At 34.7% G+C, this 17728-nt stretch overlaps 1 protein-coding gene across 2 annotated transcripts in view; it reads left to right on the top strand.

The window, feature by feature from the left end:
• Window positions 1-17728, top strand: part of DDX60 (DExD/H-box helicase 60) — a 114490-nt gene that overhangs the window by 55671 nt on the left and 41091 nt on the right. For both annotated transcript variants that reach the window (XM_032855454.1, XM_032855453.1), the window contains exons 20-28: window positions 815-930; window positions 1818-1960; window positions 2045-2154; window positions 6490-6594; window positions 7171-7299; window positions 8337-8461; window positions 12887-13045; window positions 15905-16052; window positions 17368-17520. In XM_032855454.1, the coding sequence (XP_032711345.1) occupies window positions 815-930; window positions 1818-1960; window positions 2045-2154; window positions 6490-6594; window positions 7171-7299; window positions 8337-8461; window positions 12887-13045; window positions 15905-16052; window positions 17368-17520 (1188 nt within the window). The remainder of the gene's footprint in view (window positions 1-814; window positions 931-1817; window positions 1961-2044; window positions 2155-6489; window positions 6595-7170; window positions 7300-8336; window positions 8462-12886; window positions 13046-15904; window positions 16053-17367; window positions 17521-17728) is intronic.

Below are 17728 nucleotides of genomic sequence, written 5' to 3'. Positions count from 1 at the left end.
TACACATGTGATTATGCCAAGCCCATATTGGTACATACTGTAAAGGGAAAGAGCACGCTGGCATGACTGATAATGGCAGGAAGGCCATAGGAGAGCAACTCTGGAGTGGCACTCAGCAAAGTCCTTCTAATGATGTGACATTAGCCTGAACTGTGCAAGCAGAAAAGAGGGGTAAAAGCATGTTAAGCAGAAGGAATGATACATGTAAAAGCTCTGGGGTAGGAAAGGTGTGTTCAAGGAACACTGGAAAGTCTAGTATGTCCTAAGCAGAGGGGCAGCAGGATGGGACAGAATGACTTAATAACGAAGCTAGAGAGGCAAGAGGGGGACAAGTTAAGTATAATGTACACCCTGTCAAGGAGTTAACATTCTGTTCCATTTGCAAAGGAAGATATTGAAGAAATTTAATTAGGGACATGGACTGATCTAATTTGTCTTTAAGACATATCGTTTTGGCTGTGATAGAAGAATTAGGGGACATTGAGGAAAACTAGGTGGTAGTCAGGAGGATATTGTAGTGGTGCAGCTGAGACATGATGGTGACTTGGGTGACAGTACACATTGGAGAGAAATGCATAGATTTGAAAAAAAAATTTTGAAAGTAAGAGAAATAGGAATTATTGATGGATTGGTTATGGGGATTGAAGAAAATTTGTGTCAAGATTTTCTATTACCTGATTTGTGGATATTTATATAAACTTGGCATCATCAATAGAAGGAACATGAAACTGTATATGGTGATTTGAGCTTCTGTGTGTTATTTTCATTTGCTATTTTAAAATCAGCTTTTTAAAGGAGAATTCTTTTTTAATAGGTCCATTGTCTTGGTGGAGAAATTGGAGCAGAAGTCTGGGAGCATCTCCTTGTCATGATCCGATGCCCTTTTCTGGCTCTTTCAGCTACCATAAGTAACCCTCAGCATCTCACTGAGTAGGTATTATGTTCCAATGCACAAATGCATTTCAGTTTTAAATTTTATACTTTCTATATAGGTTCTGGAGACTTTCCTAACTTTCTGGTGAGTTTATTAACTTATCTCTGGCTGTTCAAGCAACAGAGCATCTACCACATTTCTTGGCAGGTGCTGAGAAAGGCCACACACAGTAAAGGAAAATCAAGGACTGTCCCAGCCAGATCTGCTGTTGAGTAGAAAATTTCTTCCCTATGTCAGAAAAAGTCCACCAGCAGTGATAGATTTATGTTCCTTGTTTTTTTTCTGTTCTTTAGCAAGAAAGAAAAAATGAAATAGTATAATGACATCCCCTGCCACAGACCTTGAGATTTCTTCTGTTGTCCCACTTTGTAGATGTTTAGAAAGATAGCAAAACCTTACTAATTAAAAAGCCCATATCATTTTGGGCTAGATTTTTGCCTCAATCCTATAACAATTATAGCAAAGGCTACTGTGTGTCATACACTATTCTAAGTGTTTTGCAAATTATTAATATTAATAATTAGTATTTCAATAATATTAATTTAATAATTAATATTGATAATTAACATTAATAATTTATTAATACCCAATAACCCTTATGATTTACTATTTCCATTACTACTATTGATTCGTATTTCTACTACTATTATTATTTCCATTTTTATGGAATGTAGAATGTGGAAAATGAAGTACAAACAATGTAAGTGATTCAACCAAGAGCAACAGACAGCAATAAGGAGGCTGGGATTCAGTCTCAGGTAGTCTGCCTCTGAGGCCTATTCCTTTAATTATAATTTTTAAGGCATCTTTATTTAAAATATTTAATGTCAGAAGAAGTAGTATTATATTGCTGTCTGCATAATATGTAAATTTATTTTTTAAGGTGGCTACAATCAGTAAAGCACTACTGGAAACAAGAAGACAATACATTGAGAAAAAATACTGCTTTAAAAAAAAATGCTGTCTGTTGTGCCAATTCTCCCAAAGATAACTTCCAAATAAAGGAATCATATAAAGTTAGACTTGGTATGTTTGGAATTTTTCTTTTATCAAAATCATTGCAGTCCTTATGTGTTCACTGATTTGGAAATTCTTCCTCTTCATTGTTAGTGCTCTACGGTGAGAGATACAATGATTTAGAGAAGCATATATGTTCAATAAAACATCACGACATCTGTTTCGATCATTTTCACCCATGTGCTGCACTAACAACAGATCATGTAAGTAATACTTTAGCCATATTTGTCCTGACTAATATAAATTAATTGTATATATGTTAAAATTGAAAAGCTGCCTAGTTGATTCTTAGGAGAACTGTAGAATAGATACTTTGTAACAGATATTTAACGTTAGTTTTATTTTTTATTTAGTTTATTGAATATATTTGACATGTAAGTATAAATTTACAGTGTATAACATGTTAATTTGATATATTTATATATTGTAAAATAATTGTGATAGCAATATTAGCACTTCTATCACATTATATAATTATACTACAATATTATTGTCCATATTGATTATACTGTGCATTAAATCTCTATGTCGTGTTTACTCTTCGCAAATTTGTACCTTTAAACAACACTGATCTTAACTCCCCTACCTCACATCCCCTGGTAACTATCATTTTACTGTGTTTTTTTATGAGTTTGACTTTTTTAGATTCCACGTATAAGTGATATTATGCTGACACTTGTATTTCTCTGTCTGACTTATCTCTGTATAACTTAGCATAGTGTGCTTGGTACATTTATGTTGTTTCAAATGGCAGAATATTGTCCTTTCTCAGGGTTGTAGAATATTTATTAACATCGGTTTTTTAAAAGTAACAAAAATAACTTTGTAGTCTTCAATGAACCCTCAGTGATGTTTGGATCCACAAGGCTTAAAAATGACTAAAAATTTTAGTCATTTTTTGACTGAAGTTTTTTTAGTTAATTTACTTATTTTTGGACATTATCTTTTTCCATTGTCCTTCTCAGTACCCATGTCTCTCTGTCTACCTTTGTGACACTAACCCTTAGTGCACAACTATATGTGGACAGCTCCTAGAACATGTGAGAATCTGATCACTGTCAGGTTAAATAAGGAAAAGACATCTCACTAAGGTAACAATTATAACATGATTTTTTGGTAGTGAATCAATATAGTGGAGGTCTTAGGATATTATCTGGAGCATCGAGGTGTCTGTGGGGGAAGACTTCTTAATTTTCCAGGCATAATTCTCTTCCTTTCTCATACTATTCTTAGGAATAACCCATTCAAGCTCTCATTGCCTCTCAAAGTGATAATTAGTCATTATTTGCCTTCCTTTCAAAACCTACCAAGTAGAATATATTCTAAATTCTGTTGTCAGGTAAAACTCCTAACACATAATTATGATCTTGCCAAGTTTAATGGCTTTCCTTTGGAAGTGATTAAATCCATAGCTCCTTGGCTTGGCTTCCTAGGTCTTCTCTGACCTGGCCCCAAAACCTGATGTATCTTATGTGGACGTCCTCATGATTTATATTGCTCCTGGACTCCACCAGCAGATGCCAAATGCCAGTTGTTCAGATCCTGTTTATATATATATATATATATATATATATATATATATATATATATTTAAAGATTTTATTTATTTATTTGACAGACAAAGATCACAGGTAGGCAGGGAGGCAGGCAGAGAGAGAGGAAGGGAAGCAGGCTACCTGCTGAGCAGAGAGCCTGATGTGGGGCTCCATCCCAGCACTCTGGGATTATGACCTGAGCCGACGGCAGAGGCTTAACCCACTGACCCACACAGGCACCCTTGTATGACTCTTCTAATGTGAAACATCTTCAGAGTCCTTCTGTGACTCTGTTAGCTGGATGTAATCTCTCCATAGCACCCTGTCTGTATTTCTTGTATGACACCAATCATGATCAGGTTACTGCTAAAGTTGTTGATATACATGTCTTCTTTATCTTACTAGAATAACTCCTTGAAGACAAATTTCATGTCCTTATGAGTTCCTAAAAACTGTGTGTATAAAAGATTCTTAATAAATATATGTTAAGTAAAGACAGCCAATTTAAATTGATCATTTCCTTTATTTCTAAGAATTTTATGTATTTTATCCTTTTAATGATCACAACAGTTTTAGGATGGATGTGTTGTTGATACTCCCATTTTACAAATGAGAGCAGTGAGGCATAGAGCATTTAACTAACTCATTATTGCACCAAAAGTAAGTGGTGCGGCCAGGATGCAACCAAGATCAACTTCAGAGTTTGCCCTATCATCACAGTTTTCTGAATGATCTATTGAACAAATACCTAAATGATTGAATGAATGAGAATCACTTTATAGCCTTTGGGCTATGATGCAATGGCTTCTAAAAGCAACCAAATGAATCTTAATCATGGTAATTTTTTAAAATTTAATTTCTTTTCAGTATAACAGAATTCATTGTTTATGCACCACACCCAGTGCTCCATGCAATACGTGGCCTCCATAATACCCCCCACCAAGCTCCCCCAACCTCCCACCCCCCACACCTTCAAAACCCTCAGATTGTTTTTCAGAGTCCATAGTCTCTCATGGTGCATCTCACCCTCCAATTTCCCTCAACTCCCTTCTCCTCTCCATCTCCCCATGTCATCATGGTAATTTTCTTTCTTTCTTTTTTTTTTTTTTAAAGGTTTTATTTATTTATTTATTTATTTGACAGAGAGAGGGAGAGAGTTCACAAGTAGGCAGAGAGGCAGACAGAGAGAGAAGGGGGAAACAGGCTCCCTGCTGAGCAGAGAGCCCAATGCGGGGCTCTATCCCAGGACCCTGAGACCCTGACCTGAGCCGAAGGCAGAGGCTTTAACCCACTGAGCCACCCAGGTGCCCCATCATGGTAATTTTCTAATAAGATTTTATTTCAGAAGTTTTTCTTTGTGTGGCAATGGCCTAATCCAAACCCTAAATAAAACTAAAATATGGACAAAATCCCTGTGACCTCACACACCTTAGATTTAGAATATGGATGATAACCCACACATAAATAAGTCTTCATTTTCTGTCTCCTTTCTTTCCCCACTGTCACCTGTCATTTTTAAAACAGCATAGTATTTAAAAAATTATTTATTTTGTGTAGTATGGTTCCAGGCAGGTTATCCTTAAGTAACAATGAGTGCAGTGATTTGGAGTACCTAGCAAGTACCTAGCAAAAGGCATTTTGGTCCAAGTGCCTTTCCTCTATTTTCACTAGCTATTAGTGGAGTCACTGGAGAGCAACAGAATTGCTACAGTATGCTCTGACCCCATATGACTTCTGCAAAGGTCACGCTGTTTTATGAGTCTTCTTAAGACTTCTGGACATTTGCAGAAGGAATGGAGGATAAACTCAAAGGGCATTATTAAATGTGTTTTGATAGCTGTGTGTGTAGCATCTGTTTATATAGTGTGTTTCTTAAAGTAGCAGCAATACAAAGCAAGCAGACCTTCCCAAATGAGTATATTATTCCTGATGTTGTATAGTATACTTCAGATTAATATGAAAGAACTCAGTGTCACGAAAAAGCATAATAAATTGTTGTAACCTAAAGAGAAGAACCATCCACCCTGACTGTTGCCCCTCAGCTTAGTCACAGAAATAGTTTGAGAAGGGAAGGGATGAAACAGGATGAGTAGGGTGGCCTTAATCCAACTGAGGTGAAGGACTGCCCTTCAATCATATGAGGCTTATTTCTGGAAAAAGAAAAAAGAAAAAGCAAAAAACAGAGCTTGGCCTTTGCGACCAATTACCATGCCACAGAGGAGTAGCTGCTCACTCCTGGAGAGCTGTCAGCCCCAGGAAGTCGTGGAAGGAACTGTTGTCTCTTTCTGCTCAGTACAGATCAATTCTTACCATCACTTGGGGCATTAGGGACAATGTGGTTTGCAAAATAGCGTCATGATATAATACTATTGTGTTTACAAATGTAGGATGGTACAAATTTATGACCTTTTATTTCTCTTCCTTCTCAATGTAGACTGGCTCAGGTTTTGCCTGCTCATTAGGTACTAGGTAGTGGAGAACAACTAAACTGAATTCCCAGCTTTTAGCCACAGAATTATTAAACTGATTTTAAAAATTAAGACTTGTAAGTTGATCATTGACAGTCGAGACATCAACTGTCAGATATTTCACTGGACTTGTTACATACATTATCTAACTTGATCCTTGCAACAAATCTATGGCACAGGCAGAATTGTCCATTTTAGAAACTGAGAAACTCAGGCTTCTATAAAAGACTAAGAAAGAGACTTAAGAAATCACAAGCATTTTAGTGACAGAAATAAGATTTATATTTTAAAAATTGTGATAGCTTTTGGATTTATCTTACATATATGTTTTTTAGTTAGGCAAAATAATATACCACTTTCAAGTAGTATTAATAAGAGAACACAATGCTTACATTCCAAAAATAACATAATCAGTTACTATGTTGACAAAATGTAGCCTCATGTTCGGGGATTTTACACAGGTTCACAGGGCAAAGGACAGAATATAAGACAAAATGAAAGAATATTAAAATTTTTAATTTTATTTTAAATGTAGATTGAAAAGTATGGATTTCCTTCTGATCTTACCCTTTCCCCTCGAGAAACCATCCAGCTTTATGATACCATGTTTCAATTCTGGGAAAGCTGGCCCAGGGCCCAGGTAAGTAATAATTACATATTTGATTTGAATTAATTTTATTACAGTTGATGGTAACATGTTCAGAAAGACAAATTCTAACCCTTTCTGATCATGTGCATCTAATCTTTTAAAATTATAGATAGACGGTTTCCAAAACAAAATCATCCCTCCTCAGACATTCTTCTTGCTAACGTATTGTGTTTTACTTTAATGGTATATAATGCCATTGAATTCCAGAAGATATTTCTTCTTTCAGTTTCTGGGATATTTTTGATATTTTAGTCTCCTTTTACATCTTGGATTCATACTCCTTCATTTTCTCATTGTACTCCCCTTTTCCCTTTATACACTAATTGCTGTCTGTTTTCATCTTCTATGTGGTTGTGCTCTGCATTGTTTCTTTGAAGAGAACACTTCAAAATATTCCTATTCCATCCTATTAGGTTTATATACTGGAAACTTTGAGGGGATAAAAAGACATTCAATAGTCTATACTCCCAAGAAGTTTATAATTCTGTTAAATGAAATGAATAATTGAGAAACATCTTTGGATTATTTTGCATAATTTTATTTAATTTTGTGTTGTTTCTTTTCAAGGAATTTGATCCAGAAAAATTCATTCATTTTAAAAATAAAATAGTCATTAAAAAGTTGGATGCTAGAAAATATGAAGAGAGCTTAAAGGCAGAATTAACAAGCTGGATCAAAAATGGCCATGCTGAGGAGGTAATCACACATGTTTTTGGCAAAACCCTATGTTCCTTGTTTTCTTGAATTACATTGTTTTCATTATTATTATTATTACTATTATTTTAGTCTTCAATGTTCATTTTACGACTCTAGGAAGAACAGAAGTCTAATGATTCTGAGGTAGAATAGAAAGAGGAAAAGGACATTTCTTTTTGTTTAATCCTTTGTGCTTTCTAAAGCACATCCCGAAGCCACGGGTTCCTGTTCAGTGTTACAATAGGACAAGAACAGCAGTGTCACTATCCACAGTCAGTGTTTTTGATACAGGGGCAGCAGAGAGATTGAAATCATAGTAACAGTAGCTCAGAAGAAGCCTTTATTATACATTTCGTCATTTTTGTCTTGGGATTTTTTTTTTCTTTTATGATCTTTATTTCAATTTGTAGGAACTAATTGTGTTTAAAAATGTTCACCTGGGGTCATGTAAGTTTTCATATTTATATTAAATAAGTTGATGGTCTTTATATTTTGAAATTTGTTTTATTGTCATACATTAAGGTTTCTCATTTTTGGTGAGTGATTTATATTAGACTTTTCCCATTTGAGTTTTTTCCATTACATTTTAACTCAGATAATCTCCTCCCACTCAGAAACATAATTAATTTATATTTTCTTCCATTCATTTTGTCATTTAAAAACTTTCAAAAGGTATTTAAAAGTGGTTTTCATACAGGATATGAAGAGAAACTGATTTACCCCACCTTCTGCCATAGTGGTACCAGCATCATTTGCTAACAACCTCTTTCTGACTGACTTTTGTTGTCTTACATAATTTCATGTTAAATTGCAAATATGTCTTTTTGTTGTTGTTGTTCTTTGGTGTATTGATTTGTGTATTTCTTTGATGGTTCTTTATAAAATGTTATATTTTCATAAATATTTTATTATATTTTATTTTAAAGAAGCACAGAAATAGAGATTAGACAACTATGAAAATATTTTAGCCAAAAGTAGTAATTCCTTTTTTTATTGTGCAGAATTTAAAACTAATAATTTTTTATTCATTGCTACAGGCCAAAATGGTTCTGAGGAATCTTAGTCCTGATTCAGTTTTTAGTTCAGAAAACATGATAAGAATGTTTCCACTTCTCGTTGAAAATCTAAGGAAAATGGAAAAGTTACCAGCATTATTTTTTTTGTAAGTCATTTAATTTAATTAGTTTTTGTTTATAATTTGTATCAGGCTTATTCTTTTAAGTTGAGGAAAATTACACAAACTTTACTGTTATAATTAGGTACTCATAACTATTTTTGGTGCTCATTTGTTATCAGAATGCATATATAAAAAATAGACCTTTCTAGTTCAAAAAAATATTTAGTTTTTTTTTTTTTTAATGATTTATTTGACAGAGACAGACACAGCAAGAGAGGAAACAGAAGCAGAGGGAGTGGGAGAGGGAAAAGCAGGCTTCCTACCCAGCAGGCTCCCATCAGGGAGCCCGATGTGGGGCTTGATCCCAGGACCCTGGGATCATGACCTGAGTGGAAGACAGAGTCTTAACAACTGAAACACCAAAGTACCCCCCCAAAATATTTAGTTCTTAAAAATACCAGTTCTTAAAAAAATATTTTTACTTGTGCTCTTACAAATTACCATCTAAAAAATTACCATTTTTTATCTTTCTACTGTAAACTATTATATTTATTTAAGTCTTGTAAATTTCCCGTAAATATCGAGGTATTTTGCAAAATAAATTGAATGTTTACACACACAGGCATCCCACATAAAATTAAAGTATCCTTACAACATACTAGCATATTTATTGGTGTGGCATTTTATTGTTTTTAATTTATAGTTCTGAGAACTGTAACAGAGACACTGCTGTCTTGCTGAAGTTTATATGCTATAGCATGAAAATAGCTTAAAGTTGAATGTAATTATCCAGTTTTGGTGAGGTATAAGTTATACCAAAATATATTCATTAAATGGGTAATACTCTGTATCCTGGATTAATTTTGATCACATAGTTTGGGATCAGAATAATATGCTTTCTTTACTTTTGACAATTTCAAACTACTTTCAGCCATGGAAGTTTAAGCAGGCCACATATATAAACAAACAAATGAACAAATAGACAAACAAAACTACATGATCTTGTTCAGCTGGCAAAGTTTAATGAAATTTGTTTACACATAAATAGACATACAGTAATTAATCATTTATTGGTGGTATATATTTAAAATAATGATAACTAAATGCATGGTTGTGTTTGGAATTTTGGAGGTTGCAGTATAATTGGTCCTCTTACCTGTGTTATTGGGACAAGGAAAATAAATTTCTGAGCTACCAAGAAGTTACAAAGCTCACCTACTTTACTTTAGAGCATGGTTACAGATTTAGTTAGAAACAAACACAATTTTGTGCACCTGAGATATTCCTGAAAGCCTAACTACAATATAGAAATCCAAAAATAACTATTTATTTTTCATGCACACATACATACTTAAAACATTTAAGAAGTAAAATATTTTCACCCAATGTGTGAAGGAAGTCAAGAGTTAAACTTCCAGGTAAAAAATAGATAAGTGATGGGAATGTAAGGTACAACATAGATAATCTAGTTAATAATGGTGTATTTTATATTTGAAGGTTGCTAAGAGATTAGTTCTTAAAAGTTCTTGTCGCCAGAAAACAAATTCTGTAGCTGTGTGTGGTAACATGTTAATTAGACTGATTGTTGTGATCATTTCATAACATATGCAAATATTGAATCATTATGTTATATACCTGAAATTAATATAATATTGTATGTTAATTTTACTGCAATTAAAAAAAAGGGCAGAGTATGACAGAATACATAGCATTTTGTGCACCTATAAAAGCTTCTTTGGAAACTACTTAGGAGCACAATCACTATATTTTGTAGTATGGGCAAGCTAATGAGATAAATGGAACATGACTTTTTTTTCTAACGTGGTTTCTTAACTTATGTCCCATTAGTAGTTCATAAGGTTTCCATTTTGACCTGTCATCACAAGCTTGTGGGATTGGGTTTTCTAAATGTTATTATTCTGATTGTGTAAAATCATGTCTTGCTACTGTTATAATTTACATTACTCTGATCAGTATTAAAGTTGAGCATTTCTTTCAAGTAAGTAGTCTTTTAATTTTTTCCTCATGTGCTATTCAAATAACTTTTCTTTTGAGTTTCACAGCTTTGTTTTGTTTTGTTTTGTTTTTGTTGTTGTTTTTCAGGAATTCTAATTCTTTGTCAGTTATCAATTTGGTTATCTTCTCTGAGTCTAGCACCTGTCCTTTAACTTTGTCTACGCTATCTTTTGTTAAACAGTTATGTTTAATTTTGATATATTAAAATTCATAAATGCTTAAAAAAAGGAAAGTGTTTCATAAAATCCTCATAGATTTAATTTTCTTGAGGAATTGAATCTTGGCATGTCTATGAAATTTTGGGCTCTCTGCAGAAAATACTATGAAAATCCTTGGTCTTACACAGTTTGATTTAATCCTAAGTAACCCTAGATCATCAATAAATCGCGATTTTTTAGGGCTCAATCTGTACATCTGAGAATTTATCAAGTAATAGTCATCCCTGTCAAACTTCTCCAGTTTGGTCTCTAGAAAGAAATGTGTGGAGCACGTTTAATGTTTAGTGATGGTATTAGTGTGTGCTTAAGAATTCACATTTCATGGTCAGTCCCAAGTTTGTATCCTACTTCTGCTCTCAATTAGTATGGTACTTCTAGACAACTACTTAATGGCTTTGAGCCTTAGTTTCCTTATTTGCAAAATGAGGTGATAAAAATAGTAATGTGTAGGGTTGGGGTGAGAATTAAGTACAAATAAATCATGAAAGCCCTTAGTGCAGTATGACAAAATGATATTGATGGAAGTCCAATTTTGATTACATTCATTCTAAATAGGTTATCAGAGAGATTTAAGAGGAAAAATTATTTCCAAGTGATCTAGATTTTAAAACTTGATGTATGATAATGAAAATGATGCCATTTCATGCAGAATGTACACCTAAACAAAGTAAATCGCATTAAAATAAAAAAAGAAGCAACATGATTTCATGACTAAGAATATGGGCGTAGAGGCCAGACTCTGTCACATTCAAGCTGTGGAATCCTGGGCAGATCACTTAATCTCTTTATATATCCATTTTCTCATCTATGAAATAGGGATAATAATAGTACTTTCCTCATAGGGTGATTGTGAGTACAAAATGGGTAAGTGTATTTATGATACTTAGAGTAATATCTGAAGATAACATGTTTAAGTGTTTACTAACTTTATTATTTTATTGTCTACTGTATAAAATTTCTTGCCATGTGGCATAGACTGCCATTTATTTAATCCTCACTTCACCAGTATACCAACTTTTTTTTACTCCTTATCTGGTCTCTGGAAAGAAGTAGTCATAATCCAGAAAGTTAGGGCGAGAACATAACATTGTCTCCATTCCTGCCTAAGAGCAAAATTTTTACTGTAGGAACTCACTTATATATAAGATGTAAAAAACCTAAACTCATGGAAATGGAGAGTAGATTGGTGGTTACCAGGGTCTCAGGGTCTCATATAATGTATAGCATGGTGACTATAGCTAACAATACTGTATTGTATACTTCAAAGTTGTTAAAAGAGTAGATCTTTAATCTTTTCAGACTAACACACAAAAGGCAACCACAGGAGGTGATGGATGTGTTAACTAACCTTTTTATGGTAATCATTTTGTGATATGCAGATGTATCAAATCATTATGTTGTACACCTTAAACTTACACAATGTTACATGTCAATTATATTTCAATAAAACTGGAAAAAAACATAGGAGCCTCTAAAATTCACAAAAGATTTGTGAAATCTGAACTTACACATATTTATATAATGCTAAAAGGGCCTTTGATTCTGTTAGGAGGCAGATCTAAATATGAGTGGAATTAAATACAAGAGCAACTACAACAATACAAATAAATAAAGACCATAATTCTTTTTTGTTTTTAAACTTCTTTTTCGTGGGGTGCCTGGGTGGCTCAGTGGGTTAAAGCCTCTGCCTTTGGTTTAGGTCATGATCTCAGGGTCCTGGGATCTAGCCCCATTGGGCTCTCTGCTCAGCAGGGAGCCTGCTTCCCTCTCCCCCTCTGCCTGCCTCTCTGCCAACTTGTGATCTCCCTCTCTCTGTCAAATAAATCAATAAAATATTTTTTTAAAAAATGAATAAACTTCTTTTTCTCATCTTATATTTTTTTGGGGGGGGCAATCCCTTTTCTGTGTATAAATAGAGAAAATCCATTGTTCTATGTCCGTTACTTGTGGAGTATCTTACCTACTCTTATGGGAAAAATTTGCATGGGCTCTCATTGTTGTTGCCTCAGGGGTAAGGTCTGCACAAGGAGGGGAACTTACTATTTACTATAAGGTAGTTAATAAGGAGTCTGCTGACCCAGAATACCTTGTTTGCATATTCAGGATAAAACTCCTATAGATGGATATTAAAAGCTCAATAGGTATATGTCAGGATGTTAACAGTAGATGGAACTATGATTTAAATTTTATTTATGATACAATTTTCAGGGCAAATGGTCTTTTCATTTGCTTGTAGATTCAGCTTAAAAGATGTAGAAGAAACAGCTAAACAGGTGAGAAGTTCCCTGGAGGAAAAGCAAGAGAGTCAAAGGCCTCCCAAAGCTGATAAAGAAGCCCATGATATGACTAACAAACTTCGAAAAGTTAAAAAATCCATTGAGAAACAAAGGACAATGTAAGTACTTAATGAAACAAATTAGTGGTTAAGGGTTAAAATACTCCACAAGTCGAATTGGAAACATACATTGAATGTGTTACAAAGAAATTCTAGTTATTGCTTGAACTTATTTGCAAATTGTGTAAATTTGGGTGGGAGAATGGGTAAAGATAAGTGGTCATAATATTTATATATATATTCTTTAGTTGCATAGATGGGTCTCATTTAGGACTTCAGAGAGGCAGGACCACAGCATATGAGCATTTGTAGATTATGTACCTGGCATAATCATCCCTCAAAATAAGCGTATGTGACTCCAACTCTCAGAGCGCAGTCTCTGAGGAATTAGTCCTCCGACCAAAGTCAAAACACGTTGTCTTGGGCCATAGCATGGAGGTGTCACTGATTTATCCTCACGGTCACATAAGTGAACGTTGAATGAATTGGAAAATTGATTGAAATGCCAGTTTTATGATTGATAGAATTTTGCTTTTGACTCCTCTTCTTTGTTCTCATGCCTAATCCATGACAACTCTAATTCAAGATGTTTACTATCTTCCTATTATTCTCTCCACCTTATTTGCCACTTGGTGTACATGCTCATTATGTCTTTCTTGAATGACTGCAAGGGTCTTCTTTTTAGATTCCAGAGGCTCAGGTTCACTGCTCTCCAGGGTAGCTAACAATTGCTCTTGTTAACTTTCAAATTGATTAAATTATTCAACGTTCAGTATTCTTTCTTCCTTCTTCCTTGCTTCAATGATAAAGTCTACATTTTTTGGATGTTCTTGGTATGCAAACAAGTTTTGGGCTTTGCCCTAACTTTTCCAGTTTTACTTCCTACCACTCTCCTATAATAATATTCAACATTTATTGTTCTCCTTACGTGACCTGTTCTACTTCTATGTTCTTCCATGATCTGACCCATCTGCCTTAAGTACACTCCTTTTGGATTGCCCCCAAAGCTTACACTCATAATTTTGCTATCTCTTCTCTGAATCTTGCTAGAATTCCCCTGTTAAACATAGTACTCTTTTTTTTTCAGCATTCTTGTTACATTTTCAGTATTTAGTAGATCAGTTACTATAATGCATTACTGTTATTTTTCACTTGTCTTTCTTTTTCCTACATTATAATATTTTCCTCTTTTTATCTGTAGTGCTCAGCACATTGCTTGGCAGGTAATTGTCATTTCATAAATATTTTTAAATGAATCTGAATAATCAAACTCAGATATTTCTTCAAAGTAGACAAAGTTTTTAGAGCTTTTCTGATTCAGATTTCTCACATTCTAGAGCAAGTTATAATTTGCTGCTGACCTTTCTTCTTAACTTCTCTCTGCCTGTTGTGCTGTTTCCTTGGAAGTAGTGGGAGATGAAGAGCCCAGACAGGGACAGAATAGGAATTATAATCCTTTTCAGTAACTGATCTTTAGACAATTTTTCTTCAGAGCATCATTTCAAATTGGATTAGTGACCAATAATTCAAACTATAAAAATATAAAGGATGTTTTAATACCTTGTTCAGTATTGTCATTATATGGAGGAGACCCTGTGTTTTGGAGAGTACCACTCTGGCCCTCTTCTATCTATATCTATTCCTATAATGTTATGAGTCAGTGGATCTTAGGAGGCACAGCCCCCTGAAGCTCCTTCTCACCCTTTTAAATGCTGCATTATCATGGAGGTATATTTATCGACGTAGGAGAGAATATTTTTTATTTGGCAGTTTGTTACTTTGATTTAAAACTTATAGTTAAACATCAATATGTGGGTCTCCATTAGCACTCTGCCCCATGCTCTGCAAACATTAACACCAGGCCTTTCCATAGTCATATCATTCTCTCTTGAGTTAAGGGTAATGTTAGTTGGAGGAGGGAACTCTTAGCGATGGGATACCAGTGAGCTCATATTCTCATATTTGGAGATGTCTTATATTCACAGCTAAGAGACAAAATGAAAACAATTAAAGAAGGGGTAAGTGATCTGGGTGTCTATAAAAGGCCATTACATTGAGAGGTAATAGATAATACAGTCTGATGACATAGCCAGGTTTTATGCAACTATGCCTGAGGTAAGATTCTTCATTAGCACACTCTGAGATGGGGACATCTATGTAGGTGATTTATTGAAAGTTTGTGCTCATGAGGGACCTATAGGAAAGTGAAAGAAGCAAAAATAAAAGAGGAGGGGGAGAAAGTAAAGAAAATATGTGTGGATGTGCATGCCTGAGTCTCATCCAATAGGGAGATCTGGGAGCATCACAGAATTGTCCCAGCTTGGGTCCACATGGGTGAATTTTGTACCTCATATTAGTTAATTACTGGCCTTAGGCTTCTTCCTCTCTCCCAAGAGAGGTTGTAACCTCACAGGCATTTCTAGGAAGCTCTTGTCAGTTAAGGATAATTTTCCAGGGAACAGGGTAGCTGAGAGCCCTTCCTTAGCAACCAAACTCAAAGCTGTTGTAGCCTCTACCACAAGGAGAGAAGGACAATAGCCTGAAATTGGCAATGTGGAGCAAGGGGGACACCTACCTTACCTCCATGCTTGGTGCCATGAAGGCTGAAAAAGAGAAAATGATTACCACTTTAGTAAGGGGAAGTGAGGTCATCTGGGGAGAACTGACTTTGGTAAGAGTGCTACTTGCAACAGGGAGGGGAGGGAACATTCAGGGAAAATATGGGTACACTGGAAAATGTTTACTGAAGGACCCCAAGTCCAGAGGCTAATGAGGACATGGAAAAGGAAGTCTGAGTCAAAATAGTACAGATGTATATGGGAGTGAATGTCTGGGTGATGAGGGGATCGAGGAGGTCTCCGGCTCACTATGGTAGCCAAATCTGACTATTCATTACTTAAAATTTATTTTTACAAACAGAGATGAAAAAAGCCAGAAAAATCCCAGAAAAATGGATCAAAGGCTAATACATGAAGCTGAACATAATAATCTACTCAAGATTTTGGAAAAGAACCTGGAAATCCCTCAAGAGTGCACTTATGCTAATCAAAAAGCGATAGACACCGAGGTCAGCTCTTGGAATGAAATACTCCTCTAGGAAATGACTTTACTCATCAGCCATTATTTCTCGGTTATAGACAGTGTTGAATGTAATAACTAAATGCAATCTCTACTAGAATAGAATTCTCTCTGTGTGACCTTCTAGTTACACATAACTCTTGTTAACAATGAACTCTTGAGAGGGTCTGTCTTTTTGTTACTTTTTTTCCATCACAGAAGGGCTTTTTCACAGCCTGAATTCTAAACTTTAATTCCACATGCCTCATTTGAAGATTTGGGTACATGTGGTTCAATACTCTTTAAATAATGTACAATGTACACAGAATTTGTCAAAATCAGAAGCTGTCTATATTATAGTTAAAACATTCTACCAAAAGACATTGAAATTTATAAAAGTGCTATGCCATTTTTTCCTTAAAACTTTTTTTAATGCAAACAATTCATGCTTAAGGTAGATGAATTTGAAAATACAAATACAAATTAGTAACAATAAAAACAATGCCATCAATCAGAAGTAATCACTGCCCTTCTGAATGAACCTTTTATATCTTTTTCATTTATGATCACATATACACACACATGCACACACATACACACACACAGAGTTCTATTGTATACTTTTTTTTTGGAAAACTTTTTAATAACCATGAATTTACATCATCATTTGAATAGCTCCTCAATATTCCATTGCATGGATGACTATACAACTGAAGCATCTTTTGCTTTTGGATACTCAGGGTTTGTTTGTTTTTTTTTCTTTCTTTTATCTCCCCCTCATAAACAGTGTTTATCTTTGTACATATAAATCTCTACACAAGCGGATTTCCCCCTTAGGGAATGGTTGTTTTTTAGGCCATTTGTGAATGATTTACAGAGAGAAGTAAGCACTCCCAGACTATATGGGGTAAGAAGCCCGCTCTGCCTTCCTGAAGAAGTCAGTCTCTCTCTCCCTCTCTCTCTCTCTCAGTCCGTAGGAAGAACTTGTAAGGCTCATATAGAGAACTGACTTCCCCCCAGGCAAAAGCAGGTCGTACACTCACACCTCCTCTGGGGTATTTTATCTACTGTTTTGTCCGTACTAATCACCCCTGAAGTAGGGTCAAACAGTGAGAGACAGTCTGTTCAAAGATTTGGGAATATTTCCTATAGTTACTGTTGCTGCCGTAAAATGTTCTTTTTGCTCATGTACAGTCAATTTCAAGCAGCGGTGTTTCTTTAAAACTACGACAAAGTATGACTGTTACTTCTTTTAAATATTTTTTTCTGATTTAAATTAAACTTAGATAAATTATCAAAATCGCTAATACTCTTATTTCTCTCAGACTTTGCAGATGGTGTTTGATCGAGTAAAATTCACAAGAAAAGGTGCAGAACTGAAGGCTTTGGCAGAAAGGGGTATTGGCTATCATCACAGCTCTTTAAGCTTCAAAGAAAAACAGTTAGTTGAGATTCTTTTTAGGAAAGGATTTATTAGGGTAGGTAAATTTTTTCATTTTAAAAATTGCAGCTGTGTCTATATGAAAGTGAATGTTCACGAAAGGGAAAAATAGTAACTTTTTTTCTCATCTAATTATATCCTTTATTTTTTTACAACACGTGATATCATTGCATATTCTTCCATCTCATCTAATTGAGGGAGGGGGTTTGAAGTTTATCATTTAGTTTATCTCTTTTTCAGGAATT

This window comes from Lontra canadensis, unplaced genomic scaffold, assembly GCF_010015895.1.
Source record: "Lontra canadensis isolate GAN:19392208 unplaced genomic scaffold, GSC_riverotter_1.0 scaffold10, whole genome shotgun sequence".
In the NCBI taxonomy this organism is placed as follows: domain Eukaryota; kingdom Metazoa; phylum Chordata; class Mammalia; order Carnivora; family Mustelidae; genus Lontra; species Lontra canadensis.
This window is presented reverse-complemented; position numbering and strand designations above follow the sequence as displayed.